The 13,642-nt window shown below is 42.1% G+C and overlaps 1 protein-coding gene across 25 annotated transcripts in view; it reads right to left on the minus strand.

The window, feature by feature from the left end:
* The window catches only part of CELF2 (CUGBP Elav-like family member 2), a 545,664-nt gene that overhangs the window by 129,980 nt on the left and 402,042 nt on the right, over positions 1–13,642 (minus strand). For all 25 annotated transcript variants that reach the window (XM_088141376.1, XM_088141375.1, XM_088141380.1 and 22 more), the window contains one exon: positions 7,091–7,173. In XM_088141376.1, the coding sequence (XP_087997502.1) occupies positions 7,091–7,173 (83 nt within the window). The remainder of the gene's footprint in view (positions 1–7,090; positions 7,174–13,642) is intronic.

Below are 13,642 nucleotides of genomic sequence, written 5' to 3' on the forward strand. Positions count from 1 at the left end.
TAGATGTTCCTGCATGCTGTCATGAAATGAAAGACAATATACAGTTTTCCTCCAATTGAGCTGTTATGACCTGGTGACATCACAGTCACATCACAATTGCTTTCTTTGCAACAATATGAATGAGATTTGCCATTCCCTTCTTCTGGGGAGGCATGATCATACCAGCAGTGTTATTTTCAATTCCTTTTCTAATGAGTCTCAGCATGGAATTTACTTCTTTCAACAACAGCTGCACCTTAATTCAATTGTTTCATAAAGCTTATCCTGGGGATCTTTTCCTGATCACTACCACTAACCTTAGCAGGGGACTGCATGACAAAGGGTCAAAGAAATCAAGATGGTGACTATGGCCATGCAACTGAAGACATACCGCTTTTTTAACATGCATTGCATATATTAATGGAACTTTAAATTTGCAGGACTCACAGAACTTTTGCCAAGGGAGAGCAGGGAAATGGAGGGGAAGAAGGAGGGATGGAGGAAGGGAAGGGAAAGAAAGGAAGCAAGCAAAGAAGGAAAGATATAGAAAAAAGTCAGGGGTTCAATCACATGGGAGTGGCCACCATCTTTACTTTTTTAATCCCCCTATGGATGCACCTGAACTCAAGTCCCTGCCCTTCCCCATCAACTCCTGATTTTTTTGTTTTTTTGTTAATACTCAGAGATGCATAAACCCCCAAAGCCCTGAGTTTCAGGGCTGCTTTTCCAAAAGCTATTATGAAATAATAGTTCTTAAAATTCCTTGGTCTAATCTCTAACCTTGTTGGAATTCAGCCTCATCATGCTGTCAAAAGCCACGGGCACTCCTCAGCCTGGAAAAAGTTTATACCTTTTATGCAACTGGATTTTTTGTTTTAACCTCACACACAATCTATTTCCAGTGGGATCCCGGTGGGGTTATATGCTTTTATGCGTGTATTAGAGTCTAATTATTTTTTGCGGGGGCGCTTTCTAGAAGTTTTCAGAGGCAGAAAAGCAAAATGCCTCATTAACTTCTTATTAATTTTACTACACACACACACACACACACACATACACACACAAAACAATTTTCCTAAAAGGGTGGTGCTGCAACTTTAAATTACAGAACCAGTTCTGTGTTTAATGTGAGATTTATCACAGCGGGGGTTCTGTTAAATTAAGTTGTGCCTTCACATCACAGTGGGAAAACAGGTGTATATTGGTTTAGAATTATGGAAATGTTGACTAATTCTAAGGCTTATAATCAAACAGCAAGGCTTCCAACCAATATTTCCTTCCAGCATTAATCATTCATGCCTAGCAACCTTGCTTTCATGGCCACTAAAAAGATGCCAATTCAAAGGAGCAGATAGGAGGTGATGCTTTTGCACTGGGTTAAGAACTGGTGGTGGATTTCTCTGCCGGAAGTGCACATAAAAGCAGAGCTGTGGAAAGCTTCTGAAACAGAGAACAGAGGGAATGTAACTGAGGAACAAATTGGCTAACAAGGCCTTTCTGGATTTTGACTTTAAAAACAAGCTGTAGGTCCTTCACTGCAGGATGAGATAGAAGAAAAGTGTCAGCCATTTTCTTTTTTCGAAGTACACAGACGTGTTTCCTGCAGTTGTGGGAGGCCTTGGGCCAAAGCAGAATTTGACCATGTTGTGTCTTGCCCACATGCAAAACAAACTGATCCACGCAAAGATGCCAGATTACTGCTAAGGCCAAATGTCAAAACCGCTGATGCTCCATCTGCATTTGTCATAAAAACTGGCAAGCCTCAAAACACTGGTCGCCATGGTGAGGCTGGAGGAGCTGTTTCAACGTGTACAAGGAGGAATGGACTTGGGTTGGGAATCGCTCAATCCCTCATTTCAAAAGGGAACCTGGGACTGAGCAGCCAAGCCAAGTCAAAGAGCAAGATGGAAATCAATGGGATTTGTTCGTGGATGATGGCCAAGCAAGCTGAGCACCATGAAAATAGGGTGAGGATCACAATTTGAGGAGGTGACTCCCAGTCCTAAAATCCCAACTGTACTCTCATCCAGCATTTCATTCACAAAAACAAGAACCTATTCACAGTGCCCCTATTCTCATATCATTGCTCAGGGTTCCCTGCTACACTTTCGCATTTTAGTTCAGTGGTTCTCAGATGTTGTGGATCCACCACTCTCTAAAATATTGAATGAATCTGTATGAGTTCCCTCCAAGTAAAAAGGGAAAATCATCTGCCAGTAGGGTACCCCTTGTGAGATAAGGCTCCCATTTGCCTGGACAAGCTGGAAACTTTGCAGATCACTAGCATGTCTTGATGGGACTCTAGTTTTGGGTACACGGTCTAGATGGCCCACAAACAGTGTGCATAGCTGGGATCTCTCTGTTCTGCCTTTGGGTGTGGATATGATCAGCTGGATCACTGCCAAGTGGTACTGCCACTCTGCCCTGATGAACCATCAGCCAGGGGTGCATTGTGGGTATTTCATACTGATATAGGCACTCTGCATCCCTTCTGGTCACCAGTCAGTTTCTGTGGCCATCTCACTCTAGTCTACTACAACTATGGCTGTTCTCCCCAAAGACTGGTTGTATCCTACTATGTAAAACAGAATCAAGGCAAACTTTCCATACACCCATAGTGTAATTTATCTCCCTTTTCTCTGGGACATATTTTGCATTAATGTTTCCCAGTGTGTCTCTGATTATATTATCCAAATTAGAATGGTCATACCTGAAACAGACCTCACTCTAAGATCCTGGGTACCAAAGCATTTTAAATTGAACTATGCCAGTATAGTGTCAGATTAAAGGGAGGGGGGCAGGAAGCAGGGAGGAACATCTTTTTATACCAGTACACAAAGTGATGACATAAAAGTTCAGTTCAAGGGGTGGGGTTGAGATGGACCCAGTTTTGTGAGAAGATAATCAATCTCAGATTGAGATTGTCATGATGTTAAGGTGACACTGCAATCAGCAAGTGGGGACAGGCTGATCAGGGAGGCCCTATAAAAGTAGTCCTGTTGAATCACTTGAAAGGACTCACTGGAAACCAGTCAGTAGAATTCATCCAGAAAAGTAGAGATGGAAATCATGAAGGAAGTGGGTCATTTGCTGGACACCAGAGGAGAGGTGATATACCTTCTAACTGAGAACCCACCAGGGAGAGGGCTACCTCCATACTTCAACAGAAACCAAGTTGAGAGAGTCAGGTAAATGGGGTATGCTCCCCCCCCCCCAAAGATCTGCATCCAGACCCTGCTACCGGGTACCTCTCAAAAGGTACTGTACTTTTGCAAGAAGTAGAAGATATGCATTTGGGCTGCCTGGAGTGGATTTGCAGTCTTAGTGCCAGGACCTAGCATGAGGTTCACTTAGGAAGAAACCCAGGAAGACCCATCCTTGGAAAATGGGAAGGTGAGACTAGACAACAATGCCTCTATCCTGCCCAGATTGACTTGAACAATGCTCAAGAGAAAGTTGGGGCTGTTGCAGGAGTTGTGAGCGCATAGACTGTTGAAGGAAAGCTCCAGCACATGGATCCAGAATACAAAGCTCTTTGCATTCATCTACTGGTCATCTGGATTCTTGTAGCCCAAATTTGGCAGCATTGACCAAGGGAAGTTGCCTGTTCTTGAGGTTACAAACATCAGAAGCTACCTTATTGCAGATCCATCTTCTCTAGTACTTTCCCCCTGGCCCAATAGTATCTACTGTGATCTGGAGACCAAGGACTTCACCTACACCTGGAAATATCATAGATTGAAGTGGTGATCACATGCATGGAAACCAGGACATCTAATGCCAGGCTACAGCCATTACTGATTTTGTCATCAACTGCTTTTTTTTCCTCTCTCTCTCTCTGTAGCAACTGATCCTACTAAAAGCAAGGAAGGAAATGTGTTCCATTAAAATTGTTTTTATTTATTTATTTAGATTTATACCATGCCCTACCCCCCTGACTTCTGCATTATTAGAAGATTTATCCTGTAGTGCTATTCACAGTTCAAAATATAGCTCAGCGCCTGTAAATGTGTGAAATCACAGGCTGTGTCGCATTTTTCAGCATACATTTAGATCCATGTGTGCTAAATTCAGGAAGCTTTAATCTTTCCTTTAGGGATCATCTATCTTCCAAAGCAGCTTTCCATCAACATGATGCCCAGGAGGTATATTAGACAACAGCCAAGTGTCCCCAGATATCACGAAGGAGGATCATTTTGGCTGGGGAAGATGGGAGTTGCAGTTCAATAGCTCTGGAAACTACTGAATTGAAAGAAGGCTGCTCTAGAAACCCAAAGAAGAGAAGGAGCAGAATGTGGAGACATTTGCAACATGCAGGAACAAAATATTATTATAGACAATTAAGAAGAACAGAGTACAGACAGCAATTAAGCTGGAACCTTAAACCCAGGATTATATAAAGAGAGATAGCACCATTTTGATTTACCACCTGCTGAACTTAGTCCCAAAGGCAGAGCCTGAATTCTCACTCAAGAAGACACAGAAACTCCCTCCTTGGAACCCTTGATTGGTTCCCTGGAGAGTCTCTCCATTGGCAAGGAATAATAATTAAAATTTTCCAGTTCACATGGCTCTGGTCAACCCAAGTTTCTTTGACAACAGCATACAGCTCTTCCATTTGGCTCAGCCCAGACCAGCTGGGCTCTGCTGATTTTGATTTCCTTCTTTGTTTGCTCAGAGGCACCTATAACTGTACCAGCCACAAGTGTTTGGTACAAGCCATGATGACATCATCCTACAAACGGCACATTACTACTTCGATTGTGATGTCATGATCCATGTGAAGTCATTGCGATATTTGTAGCTGGTAGGAGATCTAAATGGTGCTCTAAGCAAATCAGTGAAATCAGAACGAGCATGATGCAACGGACACAAATGACAGGATTCTCATCATGATGTCACTTGTCCTCCTTGTCCCCTTGTGGATGGCTGTAGCAGCATCACTGCCATTATTTTTTTTCTTATTTTCTGCAGTACCTATATTTCTGGCCAGCTCCATTGTTCAATTTGCTATTGCTGCAAATAATCAATTGTACCTAAACTGTACTTGGTCTGTGTGCCAAAAAGCACACATTCTTTTGCTTGAAAAGAAGAGAAAAAAAGGAGAAAGATGACTGCTAATGGCATTTTCTGGCACCAATTGCTGAAAGTTAATTCTATTAGAATTTATACACTAGCTTTCAATCCTCTTTGTGCCTGAAGAAGATCATAATGGATTCCTTGTCTCACTGAGAATTCCAGCTGAGGTCCTCAGGGTTAAAATCAGAATTTCTAACCATTACATTACAAAGAAGTCCTGATTTAGGGATAAGTTGAACAAAACAGGGACCTGTGTCTGCAGAAAAACTTTAACTTTCACTTAGAATTTAATACTGAGTGGAGAATTTCAGTGGGGAATATTTTGTGCTCATCTTGGGTTGGTGAAAAGATAACATTCTTTTACCAGTAGCTTTTCAGAAGCATTTCAGAGATTTAAAAAATTTGTCATATAACTCTATACCAGTGTTTCTCAACTTTGGCAGTATGCTGGCTGGGGAATTCTGGGAGTTGAAGTCCAGACATCTTCAAGTTGCCAAGGCTGAGAAATACTGCACCCTCCACCAATCGTTGCTTAGACAAACATTCCTGATTTGTCTCATATGCTTTTTCACAGGCAGCCAATCAGATCACAGTGTGCAATGACATCAGTGAGGGTAAACCAAGCATCTGCTTTTGTCTTCAGTCAATCACTGGAAAGCCTATGGGTTGGCAATAGTAGTGCCCTTAGGGTGGGACAAGGGGTGGGCCATGCTGATGAAAGCAGTGTAACATTGTTATCCAAGTTTCTCTTCATTTCAATGGGCTTTGCAATATTGCATGCATGCCCCAAAGGGGTGGGGTGTGTGGGATCACAATGTGCTTTCTGCTTTCTGACTAAACCAACTCGATGTTGCAGGTGCTACTGGTTGGGAATGTGGTTCTAATGTCTGCCAGCTCACTTGAAGCCCTCTAAAAGGTGGCCTCAGAATCTCAAAACTTATTATTTTTTTTATGGCTGAAATCACATTTGATACCAGAATGTTTACCATCAAGCATTTGGCTTGATCCTAATCAAGAATGCTCTAATGATGGGAAAGGTAGAAGGAAGGAGAAGAAGAGGATAACAGCAGCAAGGTGGATGGACTCAGTCACAGTGGCAATGGGTGAACCATTGGGAGACCTGAAAGACCAGGTTAGGGATAGATTGTCATGGAGAAAATCTATCTATTTGGTTGCTAGGAATTGAAATGACTTGATGGCACATAATCAATCAATCAATCAATCAATCAATCAAAATCAAGACCAACCTCATCATCATCAGTTTCTGGAATGGATTACTGTCCTGTTCTTTTAAGAACATAGAGGTTGGTCATACCACAACCTGGAACAATGTAGCACAATTGTTGTGTTCTTATCACAGGCTAAGGCAAGGATTACCAGAACACAATGAGCCACACACTATCCAACGCATTCTCGGGTGGTGTGCCAGCCCCCAAAGAAGCTAGCCAAGAAAAGATGCTTCTCCTGCCTCTTTTCAGGAACCGAACATCCAAGAGATGGATTCATATACCTTCACAATAAAACCAACCCCCATTCTGACATGTTTCTCTGGATCCTGATCCACTTAATTCTTTCCACACACTTCCCATTCTCCTTCTCATCTGACACTGGAGAAGGGAACTTGTAGCCCTCCAACAGTTGCCCAACTACAATTCCCAGCATGCCTTGCTCCTGGCCACGCAGGCCAGGCTAATAGAGATTATAATTTAAGAAGCTGTGGAGGACTACTCACTCTCCATCTGTTAGGAATGGGAACTGTACTTAAAAAACACAGACACACTTATAATGAACTATTGCTCTGGTTTACATCTGGGGTGCATTTTCAACCCTTCTCAAAGATCATCATTGTGTGGCCAGCCATGAGGTCATTAACCTCTGCTGAAAGACGAAAGCCATTTGGGGCACTCAGAGCTGATACACAGCATATTCTGCAAAAGAAGCAATTCCTTTCCTTTCCCCTCTCGCCCCCAACCCCGGCTCCCCTCCGTCCATCATCCAAATGATTACCATGACATAAAATAATCGTACTCACCCCAGGTAAAGTTTTAATATTGTGCAGCGCGTTCTGAGCCTCTAATGCCGCTTTTCTTGTATAAAATGTGATGAAACAACAACCTGCAGAGAGAAATGGAAAAGGTTTCAGAAATGACCAGGAATGGTTTTCTCAGATGCAAAGAGAAAGAAGAAGGGCAGGGGTGGGGAAGAGGGGAGAAGATGATTTAGTAACATCATTCCGGGAGGGCTGGAATTGTGGAATTTTAATGAGCCTCCACAAGTGGGGCAAGTAAAGCTGGGGGGAAGCTTTTATAGTTTAAAAGGGGAAGGGGGGAGCCAAAGAGAAAGATTTGCTTCAACCATGTGCCTCGTATCCATGGAGCACACCTACTGTTCCAGCAAAGCGCTACCATGCTGAAATTAAGTTAACCAGAAATCCAATTGGCATGGTGGCGTAAGCAATGGGGATACCCTTTCGTTCACCTCCCACAGGGAGTTCTTCCTTGCACTGCTAGCAGAGAATGGACGGAGCAGAGACCAGTGGTTGAAAGCCAAAATCCTGGCGGAGGACCAAGACCTGAAAGCACACCTTCTAACTCACCATGCATTTTCCAGGCAAGCTGATCTGGGGTGAGCTGAGGGCACATTTTTCCTTGTGGCCAGTAATATTCAAGTCATGAAAGGGCAAGAATGTTATGATGGCACCATTCCCTTCCCCTTCTCTATTTTTTTAGAGTTCCCCTATTCCCTCGCCATTTGTTGAGGTAGGGTGTATCTGAGGTTCAAAGTTGCTCCTTTCTCTTATGTTTCCATTTCAAATGAGAGCAAAGCCAACACTGGTGTTCAGATGCCTCCTGTCAAATTTCAGGGGCACGACTGTGGAGGTGCATAGAAGTCACAGGACATTGTTCAGGGGCTATCTACGGCTTGAAGATTTCCTCTCCCTCCCATGGACCGAAGTCAGTTCTTTTAAGATCCAAGATAATATTTTTCCCTGGAAGGAAAGAAATTGCAGTCACAGGGCATTGCAAGTAGATAGATAAATATACTGCCCTACCCTATAAAATGACACATTATTTCATGTCAAGGAATGGTGCACCTATCAGTGTGAAAACATTAAGTTCAGTTCTCTTCAGTTTCTCATTATTTCACGGGGCTCAAATTTGGTGCACATTTTCCTCGACCTACTTTTTTCGTTCTGCAATTTTTCCCACAGTACACAGGACTGCAAATAATGTTCTTGAATATAATGCATTTTTCCACAGTCTGTAAGATGGGCTTTAGAATAAAGTTTTCCTTTAATATGCTTGCTTAAACCATGCCTGAGCTGCAGTGCAAAATTTGGAGAACTGCAAATTTTGAATGATAAAATGAACGCTTCAGTTTTATTGATTCAAAATCGCAAGATACTTCCTCATTTAAATGCAAATGGCTCTTTTCTCCCCCAGCTTTATTTAGCATGGTATGAAGTATTGTCTTATACTCTCCTAGAATAGTTTTTTTTGGGGGGGTTGCAGTAATCACTTCTCTGGCATTAATATCAAAGATATTTGAGGTGGACAAGATTCTTCCTGACCTCTTTCCACCAGTGCTGGGGCTGTAGACACCTTGAAATGTTACCCAAACAGATGGCCTCCTCAGTTTTTTTTCCAATTATTTCTTCTATATAACTTCTATAACTTCTAGCACTGTCATTAGAATGAGAATGGTAATGGCCATGTTTCTACTCCTGAAAACACAAAGAACCCTCACACTCTGTACAAATGAATAGGCCAGTGTTTAAAATGTGCTACATTCTTGAGTAGGCTGTCAGAAAGAAGACCTTTAAATAACAAATGCAAACAGATTCACCCTCAGATATTCAGAGTTGACAAGAGAGTTCATCTGGCAATTATTTCACCCTTTAAGAATCATTATCAGCATCAGTAAAGCATCATTAATTCAGGTAAAGATTGGAGGCTTTGGTTTTTTAACCTTCTAAGAGATCTCTCCCTTCCTGCTCTCCCTCTTTTGGCGATATCAATCTTTGTAATTTCAGATTAACAGTGAATTTATACAGAAGGTTCACATGAGATGACTTCCTGCAGCCAGACATCTGAAAGTAAATATTGCTTCTCGGTATCCAGAAAACGATAGTTTTCTACATCCATCTGTATGCTGGTCACAACAAACCTGTGTTGTGGTGGGTGTGACATTGACATGGGAGCTTCATACACCATGGTATAGCCTCTTTCTGACTGGCTGCAATTTCATAGCCTAGTTAATATACTGACATTAAATTGAAAGCATCACAGGGAATGGAAAGCTTCAACAGAAAAGGAACAAAGCACCAAAGTGTGAGAGCAAAAGGCAAATGTGATAGTCCCAAACTTAAAAATTATAGTCCATTAAACTCGGAATGGCAGAAAACCAACCAGGATTTAAATGGTTTCACCTACTGAAGCAAAACATCTCACTGTATGATGGGAGGTTACAAGTAGAAATGTGCACTGGTCTCAGGACTTAATAATTTTTTAAGAAAAAAATTAACCCCCCCCATCCATATAGACATCAACATAAAAATAAAAAAAGTGTTTTTACACTTTTTCATATTTTAAATATTGGTTTCTTGAAAAAAGAAATCAGAAGTGGTTGGCCAGTGACACCTTCTGAGATTTTTTGAGGTCTTCTCAGATGGTGTTCTCCCATTTAAACCCCTGTTAGGTCCAGCTCAATTAACTCTTTCAAGATTAACTACATTTTGATAGGTGCAAATTGCTTCTGCATTCTTCCCACAAACCTATGCAGATAGTTCATGTGATCCCCAAGTGTCAAACTCAACCTGAGGGACTCTTGACTTTCAATAACTTTGCAGGTGACCCAGAAGATGTTGGCTACTGAGAAGATTAGAAAGGATAGAGAAGAACACAAAGGAAAAGGGTGGGGGGAAAACAAATCCCTTCTTCTATGACACATTATAGCAAAAGCAGTGTCCTGCTTTGTGGGAAACCAGTGGCATCATTGCAATTATTCAATAAAATATCATTCCTAGATTCCCCATAGCCTTCACCATGCATGAAAGTCAGCATTTATTCTTAATAAATGAGAGTGGGGTTTCTCTCAGAACGCACAACTTGAAGATGCTTTCTGATTAACCTTTTGAGCCCAGGACTCTGCTGTGATATTCAGGAGGTGGATTAATTCATACTGCAATTTGTGAAGGGAGAAAGTCTTCTGGGAGAGGACTGAATGAAGTGGCCCTTTAATTAACTTTTTTTAAAAATCGAAGTGCTTATCAAAATTAAGTGAAAAGAAAATGAAAACAAATGCACGCTACCAGGAAAAACAAAGCACAAAATAAAAAATTAAACCTAGTTAAAAAATGGTACATTCCATAAAAAGAAAAATAAAGAGGCGGAAGCAGAAACATTCATGTGAACTACCGAAAGGCTTTCCTAAAGAGCCACGTATTTGCCATGGTGAAGGCAGATTGCTATGCCAAAGAATGGAGGGTATTTTCATTCATTAATGGACTTTGAAGAAACAGGATAGAAAGAATATTGACATTCTTGAACTTTGGTGTTGGAGAAGACTCCTGAGAATACCGTGGACAGCCAAGAAAACAAACAAATGGGTCATCGGACAAATCAAACCAGAGTTCTCACTCAAGGTGCAGGTGACCAGGCTCAAATTATCATATTTGGGACATATTATGCAAAGACCTAGCTCTCTGAAGAAGGCTGTGGTGCTGGGAAAGGTGGAGGGAAACAGAAGAAGAGGACGACCATCAGCAAAGTGGAGGGGCTCAATTACAGTGGTGATGGGTGCGCCATTGGAAGGCCTGAAGGACCAGGTTAGGGATAGATTCTCCTGCAGAAGGTCTATCTATGTGGTCGCTAAGAGTCAACACCAGCTTGATAGCATGTAATCAATCGATACATTTCATTAAGTTATCCAACCTGTACATTCTCACTCTGACAAGTTCATACCGGACTTGCACGCCCCCAAAGTGCTATGTATTTGTCCACTTCACAGATTAAAAGCTACAAGAAATGTGGATGTTTTACAAATATTTTAAATTATCAACAGGATGTAATGAAAGATTTTCCCAGATCACCTCAACTCCACTACATCAGAAGCAGATGAGTTCCTTTGCCCCTGATAACTGCAACCACACATTATTACTCGAACGTGATGATTTCATATCAATTCCAAACTTGTGCCTTGGAACGGAGTCCTTTCAAACTAGTTTTCAAATGTAAGATAACCACAGGCTGCAAATGCAGGGAAGCAGGAAAAGTACAACCGAAGACAGCTGTGACAAGTGTTAGCCAGTAAAAAAAGAAAGATAATACGAATGGAAAGAACAGGGAAACAAGTTAAGCTAATTCAGGTGTCAAAGTGAGGACTGAATCACAAGTCGAACCAAAGGCGACAAAGCTGTCCCCAAAAATCTCAGATTCTCTCTCCCCCTCTCTTTCTTTCTGGAGCAAGAAACCAAAAGGCAGCCTGGGCTGGTGAAATCTTTCCAAAACCTTAGAATCTTTTTGTGTAGGTTTCTCAGATTTGGAGATAATGAGATGTATTGCAATTGCAACTTTGAGCTAGCAGTTTTAAAGATGGATTATTGATTCTAGCCTGAATAGATCCTGATGGATTAGCAAGTACTGATTGTAAAGGATAATCGAGGATAAGAACAAGGTCTTTTAATGATATGGAAGATCCTAGGTTTAGGTCACAGTTTTGAAAAGATGTTTCTTTAGCCGGGAAGGAGTAGACACTGTCCCATTCTAATTCTTGTGGCCCATGAAGCTCTGCTTCCAATTTCTTTTCCAGGGCTCTGGTGTCCTGTAAAAGATGGTGCAGCTATAACATCATCCACCCACCCACCCACCCACCCATCCATCCACACATCTCAAAATGGAGGGAAATCATTGGATTCTCTCATGGGCATCCATGGGTTGAAGGGTCAAATTCTACAAGACGATGGGTATGGTGTTGTGATCCCAGCTGCACCCCTTTTGTATGTGTATCACTGCATTCATGCTCAAAAGGGCGGGGCTTGGATCACAATACCACACCCACTATCTTGCAGATTTTGACCCATCCCATCTGCTTAATCAGCAGATGGAGGTTTTAACCAGAATGTTTCAACCATTCCTGAAGAAAGAAGCACTGACAACATTGACTGCATCACTGCAATCCACTCCACATCAGACTGCCCTTGGAGACTATCCAAAAACTGCAGTTTGTGCAGGACGTGGTGGTCCACATACCAACTGGAGCATCTCAATCCTTGCTTATACACCTGCATTGTAAAGCTGCTGTTACCAGTTTGTTTCTGAGTGCAATTCAAGGAGCTGGTAATAGCTGATAAGTCCTACTTGGCCTCAGCCCTGGATATCTATAGACTGCTTGTTAAGGGTCCACTTTTTGTCAGGTGTGGCAGAAATTAGATTTGCATCCTCACAATTAGTATTTAGAAAGTTGTTAAAAACTTGGTTCTTCAACCAAGCGTTGGGGAATTAGGGATGTGCTAACTAGATATATCTGAGACACACAGTGCTATTAGGTATTATGATTTGATGGAATTAATTGGAATGTTTCTGACATTTTAGATTGTACTGTTATCTATTTAGTCTGTATGTTATATGTTTTATTGTGCGTGGAAGCCATTTAGATTTGTCTAATTGATGTGGCATAGAAGTACATGTAACTCCACTTTATTTATCATCTTTCTGTCAACTGGCAGACTGGTGCATCTTTTCACTAAGAATGACGGTTGCAGGGAGAGACATCTGCAGAGTCTGACAGTTTTGTCAAAATGATGAAATGAGCACAGTGCTGTCACAGTACAAGTTCTGTCCCCTTATGCACACTCGCGTGTGATTTCAGGAAGGTGCAATCAAACAGGGTGTGACGCCACTATGCTCATTTTAACATTTTCCCATCCTGCCTCCTGCTCATACCTTTGGTTGCACAAGGCTATTTGACTCCTAAATCCTCATCAAACTGTGAACCAACCATTAAACAATGTTTCTTGGGACACCTGAAAGGCTAACCATTTGATTACTGGATAAGCTGTTGGGTCACAGACCACTCAGCTATAGAGAAACAACAGCAACAACAGCCCTGGGCAGAAGTGGCTGAGAAGTGGCTTGGCCACCAAGAACACACCTTCTACTCCAAGGATCCTGATTCTCTCTTCTCCTAGCCACTATTCTAGAAAGCAACCTCCTCCATGTAAACCATGAAAAGTCAGTCGCTGAGAAAGTAACCTTGCTTTGGCTGGTGTGGGTCTTCTGGGCTGTGTGGCCGTGTTCTGGAAGTTTTGTTTCCTAATGTTTCGCCAGCACCTGTGACCGGCATCTTCAGAGTGCAGGAGCACAGACAGGAGCAGTTCTCTCTGTGCCCAGAGAACACGGCCACACAGCCCGGAAGACCCACACCAGCCATTGTATGCCGGCCGTGAAAGCCTTCGACAATACATTAACCTTGCTTTGCTCATTATTCAAGAGATGGTTTCACCTCTCTTAATACTTTCCTGTCATTCTTTTGCCGTTCTTGGGAGAACCTTCCAAGGAACTACAGTGTCTTATCCCAAGGCCTT

The sequence above is a fragment of the Python bivittatus genome, unplaced genomic scaffold, assembly GCF_059951505.1.
Source record: "Python bivittatus isolate LINGU-HERP-01145 unplaced genomic scaffold, Pbiv_v1 ctg000330_np1212, whole genome shotgun sequence".
Classification (NCBI taxonomy): Eukaryota; Metazoa; Chordata; class Lepidosauria; order Squamata; family Pythonidae; genus Python; species Python bivittatus.